Consider the following 25,160-nt stretch of genomic DNA (forward strand, 5'->3'; position numbering starts at 1 on the left):
GTATAGCTGGAAGAGTCCAACGACATTTTTCCAAGACGATTGAAGAGCTCAGAAGGTTTAATCGTGCAATCTTTTCTCAGAATGTGCAACGCCAATACTTCCCCTGTATATTATTTGGAGCTTAATCTTATTGAAGCTCCAAAGAAGTTCTCTAAGTATTAGACCGCACTACTCAGAGGCGATATTCTTATTCGTGTCATAGCAGGATATTTTGTTTTAGAAATTAAACAGCCCTTGATGCAATTTAGGAGCTTACAGCTAATCTTTTTGTCTTTGGACTCTGCTCAGACTAATTCAAGCATGTCACATTTAATTGTGAGTAGTATTTAATGGGCTTGATAAAAACCCCACTGATCGCTTGTTCTCAAATAAACTACATCCTAAATACTTTATGGGGGCCTTAAATCTTGAAGTCGGCCACAATATATGGGAGCTGATGAAAAGTAGTTTTTCCAAGAGGAGAAAAACAAGAGGAGCAATGATTAGATAAGGAGGGGGGTATTTGTGGAGAACTGTGTTTTCCCTCAATTAGCATACTTGTACTGTGTTTGAAGAGGACATTCTGGCATATGGAGAGGGTACTTTGGCATTGCACTCCATGCTGTCTGGCTGAAGACTCATTTTTCTGAACTTTCTATTGGCCGGTTTGATCATACTGTGCAGGACCTGCAGGGGAGGAGAGTTCAGGTGTACCGCAGTCTGGAATGAAATGTATCCCTGTGGTGTTTCACTATAATAACAGGTTTGCATACCTTTTTTTGAATCCTATGGAAACAACTGAATGTGCAGCCTCACCGGGACACAAGAAACCTCTGCTGTAGAAGTTCCAGCCAAAGTCTATCGAGGAGATGCCTTTCATTTGCCCAACCAACTCCCAGCTTTATTTGATGTCGTTCCCTCTGCTGTTTAGCGGGGGCTTACATCTCTTCAATATTAATGGCCCGTGGTGGGAGGCATCGTGGCACTTAATAGAAACATTAATTATTCAAAAAGGACGATCTCGTGGCAGGCACATCGACTAATGTGCTAGTATGTATACAAATCAGCACATGACGGGGGCTTCGCCGCGTACAATCAAAACCAAATTTATTAAAAAATTCAGCCCACCGGCGAGACACCTCCTCCTTAAAGAAACCGTAATCACCGAGAGACGGAGGGGGTAGGACGAGGCGCAAACAAACATCGACTCCACCGCACGTCTGCGTTTATACGGAAGTACGCGCCGGTGCGAATCATGCAAATGAAAACCTCCTACTGCTGCAAGCAGGCCCGCGTTCAGACGACCCACGGCGGCTCGTCTTCCCCCTACAGACATTTTAAGGGTTTACTTCCCCCACTCTGTGTCTTTGTGTCTTACTTCACGCCAAAAACTCTTGCCCCGTCAAGTTCGTAAAGCCTTACCGACCATCATTTAACTGGTTTTTGTTGCTCCTCTGCAATGTTGTACTTGTTGCATCAATATTTAGCATTTTATTGAAAAGTGTTTGGGGATCATTTTTTCCATTCAACCCAACATTTCTACCACGGTACAGACCACTCAGACACTGTAGGTGGGCTAAACGGCATCGATGTATCATGGATTCCTGCCTGGTTGTAGAGGACGGGCATCAGTCTGTCAAACTGGTACATAAACTTGATGTTTTCTGCAGATATTGAAGATAGTTGGAATGTTGTTTTTTACGCTTCTCAAAATATCTCAGGGCAAAAATCTGTCAAGTTAAAGCAGGCCAGAACTTAGAATCGATACTCCTCTGGATAACAGATAGATCCTGAAATTCAAGGTATATTACACCTAGAGCTGCCAAAAAAAAAAAAGAAAAAAAAAAGTTAAAGTGGACTTTTATTCAATTTGTTCATTTGATACTTCAAGTTTGCAGCGCAGAATCTATAGAAGCTTTATTTCTCTGCCTGATCTGCATACAGTACAGCTAATCAATTAAGCAGGCGGTTAACTTCACTTTTTAATTGGCCGGAGTCCGTCGTGAGAATGTGGGAATGGAGGAAATGAGAAACTAAATGAGTCAATGTGGAGGTAGCGGGGTCTGGGAGGTTAACCACAATGCACTGGTGCATTACCAAAGCCTAATTAAATAGCACGTCCTCCTGGTCTGACTCCCTCGTGACAGCAAACCCCGCCAGGCGGGACGAGGATGTGGCCTGAGCGAGCAGAGACCTACTTATGGGAAAACAAATAACCACTTCCAGGTCACGACCCCGGCGTTGCCGAGATGGGAGGAAGTCCAGCCGTTCAATAGCGTTGATGCAAAGTGTGGAAAAAAACAGTGGGAGAAGGCGAGTCGCTGCCATTGTTCCCCTCATGAATCACCAAACTTTTCCAGCCTTTTGTGTCTGTTTTTTATTTAATGGTTCCCTTTCTTTTCTGGTGCCACTGTTATTTTCAAAGCGCTGTAATAACCTTGTGAAAGGACAAAAAACATTCAAATACGAGCACAAAGGGAAGGCAGGTGTCAAAGACGCGGGTGTGTGTGTGTGTTTGTGTGTGTATTTCTCAGGGCCCTGAAGGCAAATGTCACACGAGTGTGCACCTGTCAGCACAGCACACACAGCCACACAGGTGTAGAAGCATACACACATACATACATATGCATGTGTGTATGCTGCTGATCTTTTTGCCTCTTTTGCAAAAACACAAAAACAAATATTCTCTCAGTTAGACAAAGAAACGCAAAAAGAAAAAGACGGAAAAGAAAAGAACAGGTTATAGATCTGTAGGCAGAAGGTTCATTTTTTATTCTAGTGGGAAACAATTTTCAATTCAGGATAGCAGCGCCCATTTGCGATCTTGAGAACACTTCCTGTTAGCTTTTGCGTTTAGCTTCAGCTCATTTAGCTTTCACAAGCTGTTAGCTTTCACCCGGAGAGCTGAAACACCAGCGGACGTTTCATCCGATCATTGCATGTCGATTGGAGCGACGCACGTGTGGGTGGGCGGGACGGACCAATGGGATTGTGGGAGCTGACCTCAGTGATGCGTGGGTTGGTGCACTTGACATTCTTCGTGGACAGATTGAGCCAGCGGGTGGTGTAAGGGTTGATGGGGGGGCAGTGGTGCCGCAGGGTGCACCTTCCCTCGCCGCTGCACCAGCCGCACTGGAACTTCCTCTCCGCCTTCAGACACATGCCGCAGCTGTCCCGCTGGGCCGCGCACTTGTAGAGGTGCACTGTGGGAAGACAGGAAGTATCAACGCAAATGTCACACTATTAAAACACACACATATGCAAACATCATTAAAAAAAAACATGGAGCGCTGGAGGATCCTTTTACCTTTGATGTTCTCCGGGTTATCGATGATGAAGTTGCCGTTCCACACCACGGAGAAGTCCACCGGCAGCTCGCTGATTTTCATTCCTTCGTACAGATACTGGAGGCGAGAGGGAGGATGACGGTGAAAGAGGAGCCCAAAAAGAGAAGCTGGTGCATGTATTACGCCCGACCTACCGAACTGTTCTGGCATTGGACGCTGGAGCTGTTGAAGCGAAGGGCGGTGACTCGGTGGCTGACGCCCTGGATGTGGAGGACGCACTCGTAGCCGCGCTGGCCGGACTGAGGCTGCGGAAGGTTCCTAGCCTTCAAGGTGATGGGCTTCACCTCGCCGGCGGGGATCAGAATCTCCTCGGAGCGCACCAACTGGGGACAGTCCTGGAGGAAACGCCGACCGGGCGGGAAGCGCACGTTATCGTCACAGTGTGAGGAATAAATTCAAGGTTAAAGCGAAGCCTCCACATCCATAACTCCTGAACGCAGCCTTATCTCTCAGGATCGGAACACAGAAGACGCTATTAGTGCTCATAAAGAGAGAGGCCAGCTTTTGTTCATGATGCCGCTCTAATTAATGCAGTTGTTTGCGAGCGCCATGTATTTATGAAGCTAAAGTCTGCAGGAGTAATGCCCACTGAGCATCCAGTGCGCCGTTACTTATCACCCACAGGAGCTGTTAGCACGCTCTGCTGTTTTTAGTGGAAGTCGATGAGTTTAGGAAAGAGAAAACAACACTTCTGCTGCAGCAAATCCAAAATAAGTGCATTTGGAAGCCAGTCATAGGTTTGACTGGCTTCTGAATGTTACTGGCATTCAGAAGCCAGTAAAAAAAGCATGAAAAAAAAAAAAAAAAAGCAAAAAAGCAAATGCACGGGCAGATTGTGAGCAATGTGTATCCACTGGCCCCCTTGATTGACTGGATCAGAGCGATCAGGCATCGTCCTTAAGACACGCAGAGATAATACGGTGTTAATTGCTGTTGCACAGAACAAGAACGCCGAGACAGAAACGCCAATTTCGGAAATGGAAGGGCTTAGATGGGTGTCTTTTTCTGAAGACATGCCCCGAGGCCGACACGGAGCTGGGAACACAGAGCAGGATGCAAGCAGAAGGAAACGGAGAGGGGGAGAGAGAGAGAGAGAGAGAGAGAGATGGAGAGAAGAGGATGAAAAACACGTCTACGTTTCTGTGTGTTTGACAGTTTGCCACCCACCTCTGAGGCGTTGACTCGTCCCTCTTGGAAGGAACAGCTGGAGGGGTCGTGGGTACACAAGTTGCGGTATTTGCACCAGTGGCATCGGAAAGCACTGTTCACACACGACAGACACCTGCATGGACACACACACACACACACACACACACACACACACACACAGAGAGAGAAAGTCAAGGAGAGGCAGCAGAGTCATGGAGGAAATGATTACCGACCCCAAACTGGACCGCCTGCTGTTGCGGTCGGCGCGGCAACCGAACGGCTACGAGGTGGAGCTTCTCCCTCAGCTTGATCCCTCAAACACCATTAGCCTTGCATTGTCGAAGGAGTCGCTGTAATTAGCATCTGTTAGCATCTGTTAGTTGGCGTGTGGGCGTATTGGCACGTACGATATGTTAATGCCTGTGCGTTCGTGACGCTAGAGGCCAGAGGACACGACATCCCATAACAGCAGTGAGAACAGTGCAAAAGCAAAAGTTCTGCACTCAAACTTTTATTATTCCAAGGAAACATTCTTCTATTCAGAACACTCCAGCGGTGTGTGTGTGTGTGTGTGTGTGTGTGTGTGTGTCGGGTTCATGGGTGGATAATACCAGCATGTTGCCTCAGAAAATACAACACACACTTTTAAATGACAGCATTTACTGCAGTACCCCCCCCACACACACAACATCACCATCATCCATCCACCCCCCCCCCTTTCTGAAATAAGACTACGATACTCGCTTATTGTGAAGTATTCATCAGCGCAACAGCTCGGAAAGGATTTCTGGCAAGCGCATTAATTCAGAAGAATAGGTCTGATTCGCTACGAGCTCAGTCTGCAGGGTGTGGGGAGAGAGAGTTGGGATGGGGCGCGTGCCCTTTTCAAGTGCATGCATCTGTCTTTGTGCATTTGGACGTGTGTGTGTGTGTGTGTGTGTGTATGTGCAGCAAAATGCACAAGCCTGTTTGTCTTGGCCGATTAGCCGAGCTGATGCGAGAGCTGGTAATTGTTTTCCGTGTGAGGCAGACAGCGCACGGCGATGCGACGCTGAGGAGCAGTTTGTGTTTCTGACGTCAAGGGGGTAGCATCAGGATAACATGTCATGCTGTGAGTGTTACTAGCATCCTTGGCTTCCTGCTTTCCACTAACTCACGAGTCGGGGACGGATGTGGCGTGAAGAGAAGCGTGACATCCCGACTGGCGACTGTCGTGTTCGATGCTGAATGCTTTATTAGCACCAAAAAAAAAAACCATCTCGGGGTGCAGCAGCCGATCACGTTACCCTGTACTCTTTACCGGGGCTATTTTTAAGAGGGAGGTAGGGATGAATTGTAATGAATTCTCCGTGCATTGATTGTCCGGTTTGGGGCGGGGCGTGCAGGTTTCCGTGTACTCACAGTTGGTGCACGCTGCAGTTGTAGAACTTGACCTCGGTGCTGATCAGCATCTGACCGGTTTCCTTCGAGTTGAGCCTCAGCTCCACTCCTGACCAATCTAAAAAAAAAAAAAAGAGAGGAAACATTTTGCACATTCATGCATCCTCACACCTCTTTGTATGACATCAGAACGGCAGACGTGATTAAATATTATCTAACAAGCAAACACCATCGTGAGAAAGGGAGTCAGATTTTGTTTTGGTGGAGAGAGTTCTGGCTGTGCTTCTGTTCTCTGTAAGGAAACAGCGTCTTATCTCTTCCCACGAGGGTACAGACTCCATAAATATGCGTGTGTGTGTGTGTAGTTGTGTTTGTGTGTGCGTGTGTTACATACATATGTGTGTGTGTTTGAATTTCCGATGACATTCTGTGTGTAGGAGGCTTGAATGACCCTCCGTGCCCTGTTCTCTCTGCAGCACCTGTTGGGAATGGGGATCTGTTTCGCACCAGGCTGCAGCAGGAAGCCTCGGCTCATCGTTGACTTCTACCATCACACATTTGTCTCGCAGGGTTTAGCAGCACAAAGTGGCTCCTGTCCACACAAAACCTCCTGCAGGAGGTTATTTTCCTCCTTTGGTGCAGAAACGTAGCTTCTATCTGTCTTTATTTTAAAACTTCACATCGCTGAAGTCTCTCCTCTCCTCTCCTCTCCCCTCCTCATTTCTTATCGATGTGCAACTGATCGGTGATGAGGAGGAGGATGGTGGGAAGGTCAGGAGGAAGAAGTCCCATGGGAATGGATCCGGAGTAAAAAAAAAAAAAGAATGCTGGTGTAAGCAGAGAGAGGGAAGAACAGGGAAGGTGGCCAAGAGAGGAGGAGAGAAGAAATAGAGGAATGGATGGATGGATGGATGACTAGATGGATGACTAGATGGATGGAGGAAGAGCTGACATTTACCTCAGGGAGAACATTAATATTAGAGCCTGATGCACTCGCCCCCCCCCCCCCGGGAGCTCTGGGCAAACAGCATTGTCATTTACTTATGGAGAAGAAGAGGAGGAGGAGGAGGAGTACCGAACCCACACAACACAGCGATTTCCACATCCGGCACGTAATATATTATTCAGTGTGTTTGGTTTCGCTGCCCTGCCACCATCTTGGCTGGCAAACAACAGGTATTTACTGTCAGACAACAGGTGTGGGCGTCCGAGATGACAGATGTGTTTGCAAATAAACAAATGGCGGATCCGCCGCTGTGCATTTGTGGAGAAACGGCGGAAAGGTCACCAGATGATTAGGGAGGTACGTCGGAGCTGATTAGCATCTTAGCGTGTCTTTATTATCCAAACCTAAAAGTCGAATTCTTCTACCGAATAATTTTTACCGAGCAGCAGCCCGGGCGGAGCTTGTTTTTGGATTTCGCGCGTGAAAGTCGGAGTGTTGAATGGATAAAGGAGGATCAGGATGCGATCAGGCGATCATATCGGCGTTCCCGGGAATTTACAGGAACGTTTTAGAAGAGAACCACTCGTACCTGTGTGTGTGTGTGTGTGTGTGTGTGTGTGTGTGTGTTTTCTCTACCTTGGTCGGTGGGGATGAGCGGGACATCCTTGGCAGCAGGAGACACACAGAGGATCTGGTTGCCGTTGACCTGCCCTTCCACCTCTGTCAGGTTGCCAAAGGAGCAGGTGATGCCGGCAGAGAGGTCTGGAACGTGGCTCACCTTCACCAGCAGCTGCAGGAAACGGGACAAAAAACGGACGGCGTCAACTTTTTTTTTTTTTTCCTGCAGTTTTTTTGGCGCCACATTGCAAAAAAAAAAAAAAAAAAAAGGAGACCTGAACGGAATTGTGATCACACATTCTAAAACGAACGGCGTTGCTTTCATCCGTGGCGAAGATGAGATCTGATCGTCTTGAGGGGAAGATGTGAAAAACACTGTGTCTGGAATGCAGAAGAGTAACGAGCTCCAAATAGAATGCAAAAGGAGCAAAAAGAAACCAGAGACGCCCATACGCTTTGCCAAGAAGCGTGGCTGCGTCTTTTCAAAAAAATCTGATCGACGCCATCGTGAGGAAGACGTTTAGATGTCAACCTAAAGAATCCCAGAAGCCGACGTTGTGATTGGAATGGAGGTCCAGCAGTTTGGGGCAGTTTTTTTTTTTTTTAAATTTTGATACCTCATTCTCCACCCTTCACAAAGATACATAAAACCCCACCATACACACACACACACACACACACACACTGACGCATGCAGATGCACACCGAGGCGTTTGAAGTCATCCTCCGGAGAGCGGTGACACCGGTGCCGGAGCGCTCAGCTGCTGCGACTATAAATAAAGCGTATTCTGCACACGGGGCGTGTGATCCGGCTCTACAGAGGCAGCCTGGATAATTATCACCATGACATTTCAGAGCCTTGTTCCATTAGCGGTTATTTTTGGGGCCGCGTCGTTTGAAGTTTTCTCTTTGTTTTATCTGCCTCTCACTAAACGCCGCGGGGCGGCGGCGATGGGCCGAGCGGCTTAACTGCGGGGCCTTTTTCAAGAGACCCCGACGGCCTCGGCGGCCGATGATGCTGCCTATCTCGTTAGCCGGATTACCCATCGAGAGGACGGATGAGTTCTTATATTTATGTTTTTTTGAGGGGCTACTCGTCTTCTCCTGTTTTTACTTTTCGCCGTGTTTGTGTTGCTTCGCTCTGAGGTGAGTCGGAGAGACTGTTGATTGCAGCAATCACTGCAATCACTGCCTCTTGTTCACCTCTCCTATTAATTAGCTCTCATCGTTCTGTCAAGACAAACACACACACACACACTGACACACACACAACAGTCTGATTTAGAAAATAAGCTCATCTCAGTCTGTTAAGCCTGCTTTCTTTTTTGTTCTCCTATCCTCCCTGACGGTACCGGTCCGGTCTAATTGCTGCCAGAATTTAAAATAAAAGAAGAAGAAGAAGAAAAAGAAGATTTCTGTTTTTGTGTTTCTCGATCTCCCAGCGCTCCCGTGAAGAGGATCAGAAGGAAATCACCACCACCGCTGACATCCCATCTGATAAAATTCTGTTTTGCACACCGGACCTCCGTCAGAGGTCTGGTGCTGGAAAGCAGAATTAAAAAAAAATTTTTTTTTACAAGCAATAATAACCCGTGCTGCACGTTTTGTTTTTAGACCAAGACAGCCGCTACGGATGTCCCAACACAACAAAGTGTGTTTTCTTTGTGTGTCTTTTGGATGCGCTGACCTCAACATGCGTGTCGACACGAGTGCCTGTGCAGCATTCACCACAACCTCGCAGGAGCGGAGTCGCTCGCTGCACTCGGGAAACTTTAACTCCTACACACCCAGCAGTGCAAACTGGTCTTGGCACACATATTGATTGCTCTCTACCAAGTGAGCATATGCCAGCTGGAACGCCCATGCAGAGCTCCTCTGAACCTCCCCAACTAATGTTTATGCATCAAGCACAATCAAGACGAAACAAACAGCTACCAGGTATCACTTAAAACCTCCTGGCGTGTGTGTGTGTGTGTGTGTGTGTGTGTGTGTGTGTGTGTGTGTGTAAGTGTGTGTGTGTGTGTGTGTGCTCACAGGTACGCTGGGCTCCGACACGGCGATGCTGTCCGGGTAAACCGTGGCCTTCACACACTGGTTCAGAGAGGCGGCGAATCGGTACGGCTCGTCGGCGCGTTCACATCGGTTCCTCTGAGAACAGCTGCAGGACGACAAGGACAAACAGGTAAACAGGTTAGAGGTAAACACAAACAACATAAAAAAAACTAAACAGGACGAAAGCACACCTCTGCTGGATGCATGATTGATCGTCTTAACTTTGGGAACACATGTTTTTAGGCGTGTTTTTTTCTCTCTTAGATTTATTGCTGTTTATTAGTCTGTTGTGTTGATTCGGGTTTTATGGTGACGTCAGTCTGGATGAGTTGTGTCCTTGTTAACACAATTATCTCCAAACATATGGCGTACGTCAACACACACACTCAACAACATGTGCGATCTACGACACAGAACCTTCAAACCGTTTTACAAAACACACATGACCAGTAAAACCAGTGAAGACCAGTAAAACAGAGGCATAATCAGCACCTCCTCCCACGTCTAGACACACTTTAAAGGGTTAAAAATCATCAGAAGATATGATGTAATAACAATAGAAATGAAGATGGCATCCATCCATCCATCCATCCATCCTTTTTCTTGGATTCAAGAAGATCTAGCGCCACCTATCTTCCTTGTGGTTCTCGGATCTGCTGGAGCCCATTTCAGCTGGCTCAGAGGCAGGGTACACCCCAGATGAGACGCCAGCTCACTGCTGGGCCACAAACAAGATTTGTTTTAAAAATTTAACCTAAAAAGAAAAATTAGAGAAACACAAACAACCAGTCATGCTCACACCCATGGTGTGTGTGATGATGATGATGATGATGATGATGGGAGATGTATGAACTGATTAATAAATAAACTGAATCATTCCATACAACAGAATCTTTTAGAAACACCTGTGCCATCTGGATGGACAACTCTCGAGGGCCGGATTCGGCCCACGGGACGCTGTTTGGTGGCCCCCAGCACTGAACTAACAGCTACAAAGCTCTGACAGGTTGAACCCAACAGTCACGCACGTTTCACAGCGTCCAGTCATGACTGATCTGATCGGTCAGGCGCCAAATCAAGCGCCGCGTGCCGCCACGATCCACCGGACCCCTCATTAAAGCTCCGCCGCCGCCTCCTTCTTATTAGACGAGTGCCGGAGATCACTCCCCCCTCCACCCAGACCCGGTGGTAAGAGTCCGGCTAACTGACTGTCTGCTCACAGACGCTCTAATTGGACTCTGATGGGTCAGCCGCTGTTCATGTGGCACTACAACCCCCCCTCCACTCCCCTGGGGGAGGTGGGGGCTGTTGGGGGGGGGGGTGGTTGTGCATGTGTGTCTGTCCTTGTGTGTGTTTGCGTTAGGGCCCAGATCATACTGTTACCCACACTGCCTCTCAGCTACATCTTCATCCTCAGCCTCTGGGTGTAATTATGTTGTCAGGAGTTCAAGCCATTTCAAGCAGCCTCACATGAACAAACATGAGGTGCGCACGCGCACACACACACACACACACTCACACACACACACACACACACACACACACACACACACACACACACACACACACACACACACACACACACACACACACACACACAGGATCTCTAGGGAGTCTAAAGAGCAGGAATGTGTAGAATTAGCGCAGCGGCGTGATTCTTCTCTTTCCTGAAGCGATTACCTGCCCCCCCCCCCCCCCAACACGCCCCGTCATGAATCCTTTCTACATTTTCAACGTGATGCTCCCGCTTTCGCTTCCCATCTCTTCATTTTGCACATTTGAATCCATCGCCCGCCGCATTCGCCCCATTTTTTTTTTTTCCTTCTCCTCGCTCCTCCTCCCCTCTCTCTGCACGCCTCTCCCTCTTTGTCACACTCTTCTTCAGGTGGAGGTAAGTACACATTTCTTCGGTTAGGCATTATTCCGTCTGGCACTTCCTTTCCATCCTCAGCGGCAGCAGAAAATGACATTTTTACGTGTGCTCTTTCAGGGTCGGGCGGCGGCGCCATGTTTTATGCATGTCTCCCAGCTGTATGGGTGCGGATGCAAAAAAAACCCAACCAAACAAACAACAACAACAAAAAACTGGACGGTCATTAACTGACAAAAAGCTAGCATTGATTTCCCTCGCTGTAATTTAAAAAAAAAAAAAAATCCATTTCAGAGGGGTGAAGTAAGACGAGAGCGCAAGGGAGGGAGCGGAGGATGGCTGCTGTTGCCATGGTTTCAGGAGATGGCCATTATCTCTGTGTAGTTAGAAGCTGACCCCTTGCCTCTCTCATTAGCTGAGTGTTGACTAGAATCCTGCCTGCCTCATATTCCTCCTCCTGAACGCCGCCCTCCTGTCTGGTCCTGGCCTGTCCCTCGGCATCTCGGCGGACGTTTCCTGCAGCATCACTCGATCCCTGAGGGGGCGGGGCCGGCGCTGACGCAGACACGTGGCGATGAAGGATGTGATGCACGCATTTCTTTATTACAAATCGCAGACGCAGACGCGCAGACGAGTGGTTGCGTCTGCTCGCACCTCCATCATTACACCAGCAGAAAAGAACATGTTTGATGCCGTTTCCGTTGACAACAGAGGTCAGGACTCAGGGTCAGCTCTGCCGATACCTGTGTCTTGACTCACCTCCTCCATACGGGCCGTCTCTAAGCTTTGATGGACATCTAGACACACTTTCACACATAAACAGACACACATTCACACTGAGTGTGCACATATACATTAATATGCATAAAAGCATACAGTCCCTGGTAATGAATCTCTCACACGTTTATTAGCACCTCCAGGAGCGTGGGCAAACATCCCAGCCTCCACGGCGGCACAGGAGAGCCAGACGGGCGGGGAACGCCGCCTGCGTCTCCATCCTTCTCTCAAGCGGTTGGAGAATGTTGGATGATTTCCTGCGTTTGGAGGAAGTCGTTCTAATGATCACGATAATGCAAACATGTATAAAGACCGGCTGCACGCATGGAAGACGGAAACATTATGCATCCTCGTCTTCCTCCCTCCTGGTGCTGCATCGTCCTCATCATGAGCGATGCAGGGCGTTCGTTTCTCCGGCAGCCTCCTTCAAGCGTGATAACATCCATTTAAATGCAGGAGATGCAAAGGGAAGAGGAGTGGAGGAGGAGTGAGAAGGAAGGGATGGAAAAACTTCACCAGCTCAAGTCGAGAGCTCAGTTTGGAACACAAAGTTCACGTCGGGGGCCGAAAAACCGACCGTCTCCGCCCTTCACGGTGCTCCTGTGGCGGCTGATAATGTCGCCGCGGGGCGCCGCCGACGGGACGCAGGACGGACACAACCTGTTCGCTTCATCTCCTCGTGGATTTGGAAGCTACTGTCGTATAAAAACAGGCAAACATAGAGAGGCCCACTCATGTGCAGGCTCATGTTTTATGCAAACCCGAGTGTGTCAGTCTCTGCATGAGAGGCCGAGAGAGGTCAGGAAGAGGAGAGAGAGAGAGAGAGAGAGAGAGATGGAGGCGATGCTCGCCGCTCTGCATAACGCTTTGTGAAGCTGGCGTGGGCTGAGTGGAGAGAAAAGGAGGAGAGGGATGAGGAGGCAGAGGAATCTGTGCAGTGATGAAGAATTTCTGCTCCGACGTGACGCTGCTGCGATATTTCAGACATCGTGTAGCCGCCGTGTTGAAGCGCCGCTCGGAATCTATGGAAATATTGATAGACCCGCGTGTTCGTGATCGATATCTCATTAAGCCCAATTGGGAAGATGGATGCGGCCCCGTCTGACTGCTGGCTGCGGCCGATGAGTCGGCCATTAGACACGCAGTCTGACATCCAGGACGGGCCCAGGCTAATTGCTGATGCCGCCGCTTAAATTAGAAGTGATTGTTACAGCGTCACGGCGATGAACGTGAACGCATCATGAACACGGCGACCAATAATCTGTAGTTTCTGGTTTAAAGAGAAAAAAAAAGAAAAAAAAGAAGCAGCATGAATGACTACTTCCTGTCTCAAATTCCTCCAAAATAAGAGTCATGGATCTTTAAAGGAAGCAACGTTGTTTTGGAGCAGCTGTACGAGCTGTATGTGTGTGTGTGTGTGTGTGTGAGTGTGTGTGTGAGTGTGTGTGAGTGTGTGTGTGTGGGTGTGTGAGTGAGGCACTGATCTGCTTACATCTGACTCATCCACCGCTGCACGGTTAGCCTCTAGCTAACGCCAAAACAGCACCGACTTCTGACCCACTGACCAGATTCTCTCAGACACGTCACACAACTACACCACGCATCATTTGTCACTTGTTATAAATACAGTATTTTCCACACTATCAGGCGCAACTAAAAGCCTTTAATTTTCCCAAAAACATCCAGGACATCCAGTGAAGGTGCGCCTTATAAATCAGATGTGTCTTCTAGAGCGGAAAATACTGTAATACGGATTGATGAAATTTGGCGTTTGGAGGAAAAAAAAGTAACTCTTGTGGCTCATCCTAACAAATCTCATCAGAGCCGGGTGGATGGAGGCACGGCAGAGCGATCCGGGACGTTTTTCAGATGGAAAAGCCTCTTCTAGGAGTGATTAGAGAGCTAATCAGACAGAGAGAAAGAGAGAGAGGGAGAGAGGGAGAGAGGGAGAGGGAGAGAGGGAGAGAGGGAGAGGGAGCTCCGTGTTTCTGGATGGTGGTCAGCAGACGGCTGGAACAGCCATTCACCGGATTGAAGAGCGCTCGACATGATGAGCTCGCTCTGAGCTGCAATCAAAAATGCGGCTGGGTTTTGTCGGTGCCGATGTGTTCGCAACATCAAACGCTCTCATTCTCTCCCCTTCATTCTCACCCCCCCCCCCTCATTCCTCATGCATTCGGCCGATGCCTGGCAGCTGCTGGTAATTAAAGGACTTCTGAGTCTCACACCACGCCGAATCAGAGGGAGGAGGAAAAAGACGGCAGAGGCAGACACGCCACTCCTGGCCGGCTCCGCGCCTCCTTCGCATTCTCTCCTCCCTCATCATCATCGCCAAGCAAGCTAATGTCCTCCTGTGTTCCCAATTAGCCACCGTGGACTAGCGCACTTCAATGAGCGCACACGCATGAACACAGGACAGGAGAGGAAGAGGAAGAGGAAGAGGAATGGGTGTGGGGGGGGTGTTGCTGTGTTTGGAGGAGAAGAAAAGAGGATGGATATTGTGGATGGCAGCTGTAAAAGAAAGGAGGGAACGGGTGGAGGGGGGTGATCAAAGCCAGGGGTGTTTATGTGTGGCGAGCCGACCGTCTCTGGAGTGTGGAGGAGCTTATTCAAGAGGGGAGAGAGTCGAAATGGGAGGTGAGCGTCGAGGCGAGGAACACGCAAACACGACGGCGGGGAGGTGATTTTTAATAAATCAACAACGGCTAGGAGACAGATGATGAGGGACGGAATGAGACGAGGGAAAGAAGGCCTCACCAACGCCCCCCCCCCACCCCCCAGAGGATGTTGTGACACGATTCTTTAGGGGACATCTTCAGGTGTCAACTCCAAATGGAGGGCTGGCAGAAAAATCCCAGAATGCTTTGCAAACAGAAGGAGTAGCTACCATTCCAGTGCGTAAATATGCGTCTTCACTATTTTTTTATTCTCTCTATCTGTCTCCACTTCTTCTTCTTCTGCTATTGCTTCCTCCGCGGGACGTTTTCCCCCCCCCTCGCCGGATGGAAAGTTGTCGTCGCTGATCTACGTCCGGCCTGAGGAGCTGTCATTAGCCGCCATCTGGATTCCAACTGACAACGCCGGAGTTATGTTCGCCGTAACTCTTGTGTTTTATTCTTTTAATTTTCCTGGAGGGGAGACGCATTCGCCGTGAGTGGCAGCAGCGTGCCATTAATGCCTCGTCTGGCGACATCAGGTATGGAAATGTCAAGGCGGATTAAAAAAAAACAAAAAAACAAACGCTGTTTCTGTCAATCTTCTCGACACGTTGACTTTTCAGCCTCGTTCTGGGGTACAATCTTTTTCTTTCTACGATGTTTGAATGTTTTAATTTGACGTACGGTCCGGTAGGAGGCGGAAGAGGAGGAGGAGCGGCCGACAGGGGTCAGACCTCGCCGGTGGCGGGGTTCGCAGCAGAGAAAGGGGGGGTATTAGGACCAGGGACAGGTGGCACGAGGGTCTGTTGAGTCGACACAACAGATGGCTGATCTGACGTGAATTGGAGGGGGGGGGTGCCGACCTTTCCTCCCCCCGATACAGTATAGGAGTTCGCACAAGTGTTCCTGCATGTAGTCAAAAATCGAACCCGTGTGCACGAGCTCTCTCAAACATTTGTTTCTTCCCTCGCAGCTGCTGTTCAGGGAGCAAAACCGCAGAAGCTACTAGAGAATTCCCGACTCATATAAACCTGAATTATTCCAATCCTAACTCCTACACAACCACATCAGATTAACAGCCCAGCACAGAGGCTAACGCCGAGGTAAACCATCCCCGTGTGAAGGCACGCAAACTGCAGGGGAGAAGACAGAGATTTTCGCCGGCCCCTCCCTCACTTCTCGAGGCACTGAATGCTGAATTACCTTGTTGCTAGGCAATTATTTGTCCTGTCCCAGCTTTGGAGTGATGCAAATTACTTTAAGTGCACTTTGCAGGGGCCGCCATCACGATAATGATGATTGCGGCGGGGGCTGTGACACGCACAAATATTCAGCCATACCTTTAATGAAAGAGGGGCTGCATTCAGGAGGGGCGGTGTGGTGGTGGGGGGGGTCACATGTTGGGGATTCAAGACATGTCGGCTCCGACAGACGGGAGCAAAAGAGCGTCGGATAAACAAAGGAGGAGGGATGGAGACGAAGCGGAATGTGTCGCGTCCCGGTGCGTCTTTTCATCCAGCTTCAATCGATCGTCTCATGAGAACAATGCATTCAGGTAGACGCGTTTTTCACACCTTTATGTGGGTTTTTTCCAGGCTTTCCACAAGTTTACTCTACTGCAGTAACAAACGGCGGCCAGCAGGTGTCACTCACGGATTCTGGGCTTAATCCCAGCTACAATGACATGTACAGTAGATGTCCACAGATTCAGACCCATGCACAGCAAACATGCAAAAAAAGAGAACCAGGTAGAATAACGCATCTCTTTGGGGTTATTATTATATTTTTTTTATACGCGTGCAGAGAGGATTCATTTCCTGTTAATATCCAGCCATGTTGCTGTAGCAGCAGAGCGGTCACCATGGCTGCGGCGAGGAGGGTCGAAGCGGCGCCGCACCTTTAAAGCACAACTTTTCATTTCCATGAACACACACCGTCTTCATGTCCCCGGATCAAACACACCTCAAATATACAGGGAGGAGGAAAACTGGCTTCCTAGTGGAGGGGGAACCATTTTTGTGAGTTGTTTAATAAAATGTGTGTGTGTTAACTGTCCTGTGTTACTGTGATGAGTGGTGTGTTACTCACATGTTATGCAGGACACACCAGCCACAGTGGGGGTCCCCCGAGCTCAAACACTCGCCACAGGTCCCGTACTGCTCACACGACTCGATGGGAACTTGTGTCACCTGAAAGCACACGGAGAGGCGGGAATGATAAATATCACATGATGCAAAAAGTGTGTGTGTGTGTGTGTGTGTTCAGATGTATTTTAAGAACAAATAAACCGTTACAGAACACAATCCTTCCCCTTAAAGGCTTCACGACTGGGTTAAAGCTCTCTGTCGACCTGATGTGGGGGGGGGGGTGTACCGCATGTCCCGGCGCCGTGGTCAACTGCACCGACAACTGTCACCTTTATCTAAAGCCAGAGAGGCAGGTGGGATCAGTTGGCTGGAGGAAGCTGTTCCTCTGCCATCAATGAGTTCTTGTCTGCAGTGGGGGGGAGGGGATGTGGGGGTGGGGGGCATCTTGTGTACCTGTGAAAAAACACCCACGATGCATGGAGGGGCAAGAAAACGATTGTTTCCACGAAGAAGAAAACATCCGTTTATGACTGAAGATGAAGCTGCACAGTTTTCATTAGAAAACAAAAACACACACACACACACACACACCTCCTCAGCTGAGCGTCAGCTGAGCTGGCATGTCGTCAGTTGTATGTGTGTGTGTGTGTGTGTGTGTGTGTGTGTGTGTGTGTGTGTGTGTGTGTGTGTCTGCCAGAAGAGGCTCTGCGCCGCCACATGGCCCTCAGTCTGTTTATGCAGATCAGAGGTCACTTTGTGCGTGTGTGTGTGTGTGTGTGTGTGTGTGTTTGCTCGCCCTAAAGCGTCCCACAGGAGCTGCTTCGCCACACACCTGCACACACACACCTGCACACACACACCTGCACACACACACACACGGTGACACAATGAAAAAGTGCATTTCAGATTCATTTTCAGTCCTGTCCGTCAAACCTGAAGGCTCAGATCGATTTCTAATGAGCGTCTCCTTTGAGTGAATGAAAGGTGCGAATCACACCGAACCCGTGGGTTTTTAAAAAATAAAATAAAATATGCAAGATATTAATTGCGGTTCCCACCACAAGCTGGAATTAACTGTCAGCCAGGAGGAGATAACAGCTGGATGTCCGTCAGAGGCTTTTCTCTCATTACAATGGATCCATCGTGTTCCTGCTATCGCTCGCAAAAAGTTGTCAGCTGCTGTGAAAAATCCTCTGTCTGTTCCAGCTAATGGATTTTCTTTCTACAGATTGTCTTTGCTCTTCAAAAAGCTCAATACCCGTCCACCTGTCTGCCCGCTCCGACGCCCCAAGGCGAGGGCAAGACGGGCCCCGGGGACAAAGAAAGCAGTTTGACGGCCGAACGCAGGCGGCTACGCCGCGGACACTCGTGTTAGATTAACCCCCTGTCCCCTTGACAGTGTGTGTGTGTGTGTGTGTGTGTGTGTGTGTGTGTGTGTGTGTGTGTGTGTGTGTGTCGCCTAGCTTCGGGACAAACAGGTGGTATGCTGTAATGAGCTGCAGACGAGGTCACATCAGCAGCAGAAGCTGCAACTGATGACAAACAAGCCCACCAGGAACGGGACTTGGATGGAAACGCTAAGAGTGTGTGTGTGTATGTGTGTGTGTGTGTGTGTGTGTGTGTGTGTGTGTGTGTGTGTGTGCGTGTGTGCGTGTGTGTAAAAGCCTCTGGATCCCTTTAGATCCTTCCTGAAACATGTGCAAGGCTAGTGAAACCTTAGAGCGTAACTTTCACAGAGGCCCAGCGCCATGAAAGGGTTACAGTTTGGAGACAGCTGCCAGCAGGGGGGGAAAGTCAGTCGTGTTTTTTTTGGGGAGGGGGGGGTCTTCAGACAGACAGATACAGGCTGCTGTCAGTTGATATAGAGCAAAACCTAAAAAAAACAAAAAACACTAGGGGGAGGGGGGTGAATTGTATTGACTATACTGTATTATAATCCTGTAGGGGTGCGTTTGATGTATAAACCAGCGTGGGCCAGGGGAGTGGAGGTGAAGGGGGGCGGGGGCCGGGGGTCGTCGGCGATCGCAGCAGCTGTTGCCCAGCACACGCTACAGTCACTCAACACAGCAGGGCTGCACAATGAAGCCCCTTCTCCCACTGTGTGTGCATGCATGTGTGTGTGTTTGTGTGTCAGCAGCAGGAACACACACTCACACATACACACACACACACATGAATGCACACATAAACACACAACCCCATGACGAAAGTGCAAAGACAGGACAAAGACAGATGACATGCAAACTTTCATCTCAGTCATACGTTTAGATGACCTGAGTTAGCTCAGCGCTCTGCTACAAGAATGCTAATAAGGATGGCCTTATTGGTGGTGGTGGTGGTGGGGGTGGTGGGGGTGGCAGGGGGGTATCCGACCATACTGGAGCGACCTGGGCAGCTGACAGCTGTGGATTGGAAGTGAAACGGGTTTTAAACTCCCCTGAACAGATTCAACCTGGCGCCTCCTGCAGCCCACAAGAGCTTCCACTGTGGGTCTACTTTAGATAATAGAGCTGGATAAGAAGCTAAGCCCTGCTACCTTTCTATCCTGTGAACCTGTGAATGGTGACTCCGATTAGGGAACCTCGGCCCCGCTCACTCGGGGACGTGGCTACGCTCGCCACACCTCTGTGATGGAGAGGGATGCAGGGGCGGGAAAGAAAAATAAAGCAGAAAAGAAAGGATGGAGGAAGCCGGAGCGGTGGAAACGCTCCCTTTGTGTTCTGACGAGGCCCCGGTCTCTGCGGTGCCAGATGTGCCTCCCCATGCTGAGCCAGAGGATAAAACAGAGAAAAATCCCACTGTCACTTGCAGTGCAGGGGAAGCGGTACTGCAAGCTGTTGCCAAGGCAACAGGCCTGGCTCTGACCTCAGGAACTCCCCCACATTCACCGCCAGCGCTCCCCCAAACCTTCAGAACCCCGCACGGTAAACAGCTGGCGCCTCTGGGAGTTCCTGCCAACGACACCTCCTCTTAAACATGTGCACATACACACACACACACACACACACACACGCACACACACACAAACACACACACACACACACACACACACACACACACACACACACACACACACCCTATCCATTTTTAATGAGAGTTAGCCAGGCTACCACGTCACTGGAATGAGGAACATCGATCACGAACACAATACCCATTCCAGCAGAGAGAGACAGCGTAGGGGTGTGTACCTATATGTATAGAGTGTGTGTGTGTGTGTGTGTGTGTGTGTGTGTGTGTGTGTGTGTGTGTGCGTGCAACTTTCATGGACACAATTCAGTGTCAAGGGACAGAACAAGGATAATAGAGTAAGGATTTCACAACCAGTGGTTCTGGTTATGAGGTCAGAGACTCTGTCTGGGTTCAGGGAGACAAGGAGACGTAACGCAGACGTAACGCAGACGTAACGCAGACGTAACGCAGACGTAACGCAGACGTAACGCAGACGTAACGCAGACAGTAAGCAGCTCCAGATCTGGTCTGAGGACGCCTCTCCTTGTCGTAGGATGATACGTTTTTGTGCCACGTCAAACTTGTTTTTGTCTGGAACACTTCTGGATGAATGAATACTAGTGAACGCTACGCGTCGCCCAGCCCGTTGCCCCGGCAGCGACCCCGTGGGCAGAGTTTCCTGTGCTGACGGACTGGTTCCTCTTAAATCCAGCAAATCCAGCTGAGGCTTTTCCTCAGGACAGTGGTCACACCTCCTTTGTCTCTTTTTCTCTCTGTTCCCCAACCAACAAGATCTGAGCAAAGCCGCCATCCGTCCCACACCGGCCCAGCCTGGAGGAGAGAGGTGATGGGGTCTCCAGAGACCCTCACCCGACTCGATTAGAGACGGAGAGGGTGGACAAGCGCCGATCCCTCCAGCTGAGCAGAGCAAAAGGCGCCACAACAACTGGGAGCGTTGGCGACGACTTAAAACACACTCCAAGAGCACACAGTCATTAATTAAAGCCACACATGCACAAAACAGCAACTTGTAAAAAAAAAAAAAAATCATCGCCATCATGTTGGTAAAATAAAGAACAGAATTCCTCCCTGGAGAGAAACGCTCGCTATCTGCTGCTCGCTTTTCACGCTACGACGAACCGCTTTTGAAAAGGCTTGTTTTTGTTCTTGTTGCAGATGTCAGAGGGCGCGCTGACAAGGCGTTTGAGGGAAACAAGTTTTGTGAAGACATGCAAAATATTGATTTTTTTTTTTTTGTGTGTCCCCCTTAACGCATTACATTTATGAAAGAAACGTCTGAAACCGATCTCACGCCAGACAAATGGATGCGAGGAGAATTCAATGGGACGCGTTACCGTTTCCTCTGAAGGTCGCAACCTTTTGCGTTGCGGAGGATTTCTAAATAACTGATTATTTAGCCTTTGGGAATATTATTAGTCATCGATTTTAGGAGACTAGAACCCAGGATGGAGGACAGGCTGGGCGTCCTCCAGATCGGTGTCCCACCGCCTCGCTATCACAATCCAATCTGCCTTTTGAAATAAAATTAAAATTCAGTGCCAAAGAGAATTAGTACGTCAGCCCCCCTCCCTGTATGAGGGCTTCACCCCCCCCCCTCTCTCCTATATCCCCTCATTCGCGGACGAGCCTGGTCCCTGGCATCTCATCAGGAGCAGCAGACTGGTAGGAGACGAGCTGCCAAGCAGGACAGGAGGGGGAGGTGTGTGTGTGTGTGTGTGTGTGTGTGTGTGCGTATGTGTGTGTGTGTGTGTGTGGTAACAGGTCAGCCGTGTGTGTCCTGACCGCCGTTTGAACCCGGAGCTGGGTGGTCATTACATGTTAAAGCCGACCCGGGGACAATAACTATGTTATTAACGCGGTAATAATAGAGTTCACATGTTCTGCAGGACATTTGAGGTGAAGAACGGCCATTATTGTGGGAGGGGTTAGCTGTGAATGTTCGTCTACGGGGGGTGGGGGGGGCACTACTAATAAAGAACACACATGCTAGCAGACTCATCCAAATATTCCACTAGCATAAAGCACATAAGGCTAAAACGAGCGTCTGGAGACTCTGTTCGGGTGATTTAAGGGGGTATTTATTGACCCTCTCTCACCCCCGGGGGGTTGAGTACCCCCGTCTCCTCAACCCTGTGGGACTGGACACACAGGAGCAGTAATGAAAGTGGAGGATGGAGATGCTCACATATTGTGTGTGTGTGTTAAGCCTTACTACTGGAGGGAGGAGGCGCAGGGGATGAGAGGAGGTGGAGGGAGCGGAGTGAAGGGAATCGACCGGAGAGGAGGATGAAAAAAATAATCCGACCCGGTCGATTCGGTCAGGGGGGTATCAATAATGTATGACTTCAACACTCTTTTTGAGCGAGGAGAAGAGGTTCGACCAAATTTTGTGCGTTTGGTCGCTCTGGTTTCTTGATATACAAACATTTTCTGAACATCTTTGAGCTCCAAGCATTAAAACTAAACTAAAGTAAAGTAAACTAAAGTAAACTAAACTACGGTGATCCCTTGTTACTCGCAGTTAATGTGTTCCAGGACCACCTGCAAATCACGAAATTCCATGATACAGCGACAAACTATTTTATTATTTACTGTAATTTAAAGGTTTATGAACCCTCCCCATACTGATATTAAACCAGCTTCTATCTGTATGAACTTTTCCCACGCTCTTACAGATTGTTTATAGCGCTTTTAAGCGTTTCTTTAATACACGGAAGTGCGCTGCGTTCTGTGAGTCTCGGAATGCAGCGCACTTCCGGATGCTGTCGGCCAATGGAATGCGTGTACGGAATCACGTGACTACCTACTCAAAATCCACAATGAGGTGAAGCCGTGCATCTTGAGGCGCGAATACGCGAGGGATTACTGTAATCTAAACTAAACTAAACTAAACCTCAAAGACCTGGAATCTTCACCTCTTGTAACCTCACTAACTAATAACCTCACACTTTACTTTAACCTCGACTCAGGCGTGAGTGCAGCTACGGACACCTCCGCAGCCTTTGTTCCATTCCTGATACCATGTGCCCCCCAACACCCCACCCCCATACTCCCAAATGCAATCTGGGTAAAGATGTTTAGATGGCTTCTGGAGATACGAAAGCCCCCCCCAGCTCTTTCGCACTTTTCTTTTCCACATATCTCCCCATCTCTCCTGGATCGACTCCCGTTTGCAGTTCCCAGTCGAGCTGGACTTTTTGCTTGGTCAGGCTAAAAGGAGGAAATTACATCCATGCTACCTGACCACGTTGCCCCCCCCCCCCCAAACCCCTCCAAAGCAGGGGCCCACGCTGACATTTAAGAAACGGACACGGGGAGCTGTGCCTAACATGTTAACGTGGAAGCGTGTTCACATGGATATAAGAGGCGACACAGAGACACGTTTTAAACTCACGTCATGAACATGCAGACGGCTAGCTCCGCTAACACCCTACATATGTATATCCAAGAGGTTCCATGCATAACTTACTGCAAACACAACCTGCTAATTGCTTCCTTCTGCATTTAAGTAGAGTCAAGTTTTTTTATGTCAAGCAGAATTTAAACCTCGGTGACCTGCCTCCACTCAGCCGCGCAACACACACACACACACACACACACACACACACACACACACACACAAACGCTAACGGTGCATGTGCAAAGAAAGTCACCAGATACTCATTAGCGTTAGCAATGGGCTTAAATCTTTAGCCAAAATTAAAAACAAAAAACATAAAAATGATGGAACGGTGAAAGGGGTGGAGGCTGCTCGGCCATCAGTTGTCTGCCTATCTGTCTGCCTGCCTATCTGTCTGCTTGTCTGCCCGTCTGCCTGTCTGCCTGCCTATCTGTCTGCTTGTCTGCCCGTCTGCCTGTCTGCCTGCCTATCTGTCTGCTTGTCTGTCCATCCATCCATCTCTGGGCTCTCGGTGGATCCAGGCTGTCAGTGCTTCCCGTAATGAGGTGTGTGCTTCAGTCAGCATGTGAGGAGTTAATAAGAAAGCAGCAGAGGCCATCAAACATCAGTAGGGATGAGTGTGTGTGTGTGTGTGTGTGTGTGTGTGTGTGTGTGTGTGTGTGTGTGTGTGTGTGTGTGTGTGTGTGTGTGTGTGTGTGTGTGTGTGTGTGATGGGGGGGGGTTGCCTCCCTGGCTCGCATGTAGACGTCTCTTGACCAATGGGGGGTATTGATTTGGAGGGGAGAGTAGACGGGCATCTATGGAGAGTGTGTGTGTGTGTGTGTGTGTGTGTGTGTGTGTGTGTGTGTGTGTGTGTGTGTGTGTGTGTGTGTGTGTGTGTTAGTGAGATGCACGTGAGCATGTTTGTTCTCTTTGTCTCAGTCTCTCTCATGCTGTACATGATGTACATACAAATGAAGGGTTTGGTTCCACCCCACTGCTCTCAGAGCTGTGTGTGTGTGTGTGTGTGTGTGTGTGTGTGTGTGTGTGTGTGTGTGTGTGTGTGTGTGTGTGTGTGTGTGTGTGTGTGTGTGTGTGTGTGTGTGCGTGCGTCAGTGTGTGTCCACCAGACAGACCGAGCAGGAGGAGTGTATCTCGGATCAGGTGGCGTGGGACTCCACGTAATCCCAAACCGGGTGCGTGTTTGCGCATACGCACAGGTGCGCGCTTGCGTGCGCGTACATTTCGATGTAGGAATGGAGGGGATGCGCATACGTGCACGCGCATCACGCACAAAAACAGTCCTCACCTGGGCTTCTGCTGCGACGCATTAATAAGAGTCTACAAGTGTTAGTGGAGCTGAAATAGCGCCTCAGACCTCATAATAGCGCCTATGATTTAATCCAATTTGATTCCGTGACAGATATACAGTATAGCGACAGAAGCTAAGGGGAAACGCGCTCCTGCAGCGAGGAGAGAAATATTAGATTTGCCTGTAAAGAAAGCAGGTGAGGAGGAGGAGGAGGAGGAGGAGGAGGAGGAGAGGAGCGGTGACTGATCTCCAGCGGTGTGTCTAAAAGTGCCAGGCTGTTTTTTTGTTTGGCAGAAAAAGGAAAGAGTAAAAAATCAACATAATGAGCTCAAACTGCCTTTGTGGCTCACTTCTCTCTCTCTCTCTCCTCCCCCCCGTCTCTTTTCTCCTCGTCATCTCTCAGACAGTCGCTCCTGCGCAGCCAAATGAACCGCTCCCCAGTCGAGTTTGGATAAGACGCTAAATAAATAAAGATTTATCCAGTCCAAGGGACGCGGCGTTTCTGGTTACACGTATCAAGTCTAGAAAGACTTCAGATTCTGTCGCTATTGGGAGTTCAGGTGAACGTTTCTGTCCACTACCAACGTTCTCCATGCGTGTTTTTTCATCCGTGAATCCCTCCGCCGTCGCTCTGCGG

The 25,160-nt window shown here is 49.3% G+C and overlaps 1 protein-coding gene across 1 annotated transcript in view; it reads right to left on the reverse strand.

Moving 5' to 3' along the window:
* plxna2 (plexin A2) overlaps positions 1-25,160 on the reverse strand; it is a 136,601-nt gene that overhangs the window by 41,434 nt on the left and 70,007 nt on the right. The window contains exons 5-12 of the mRNA XM_068326421.1: positions 16,864-16,964; positions 9,454-9,577; positions 7,438-7,591; positions 5,877-5,973; positions 4,494-4,608; positions 3,461-3,661; positions 3,287-3,383; positions 2,983-3,182 (exon numbers count right to left, since the gene is read on the reverse strand). Coding sequence (XP_068182522.1) covers positions 2,983-3,182; positions 3,287-3,383; positions 3,461-3,661; positions 4,494-4,608; positions 5,877-5,973; positions 7,438-7,591; positions 9,454-9,577; positions 16,864-16,964 — 1,089 coding nt within the window. The remainder of the gene's footprint in view (positions 1-2,982; positions 3,183-3,286; positions 3,384-3,460; positions 3,662-4,493; positions 4,609-5,876; positions 5,974-7,437; positions 7,592-9,453; positions 9,578-16,863; positions 16,965-25,160) is intronic.

The sequence above is a fragment of the Antennarius striatus genome, chromosome 2, assembly GCF_040054535.1.
Source record: "Antennarius striatus isolate MH-2024 chromosome 2, ASM4005453v1, whole genome shotgun sequence".
Taxonomy (NCBI): domain Eukaryota; kingdom Metazoa; phylum Chordata; class Actinopteri; order Lophiiformes; family Antennariidae; genus Antennarius; species Antennarius striatus.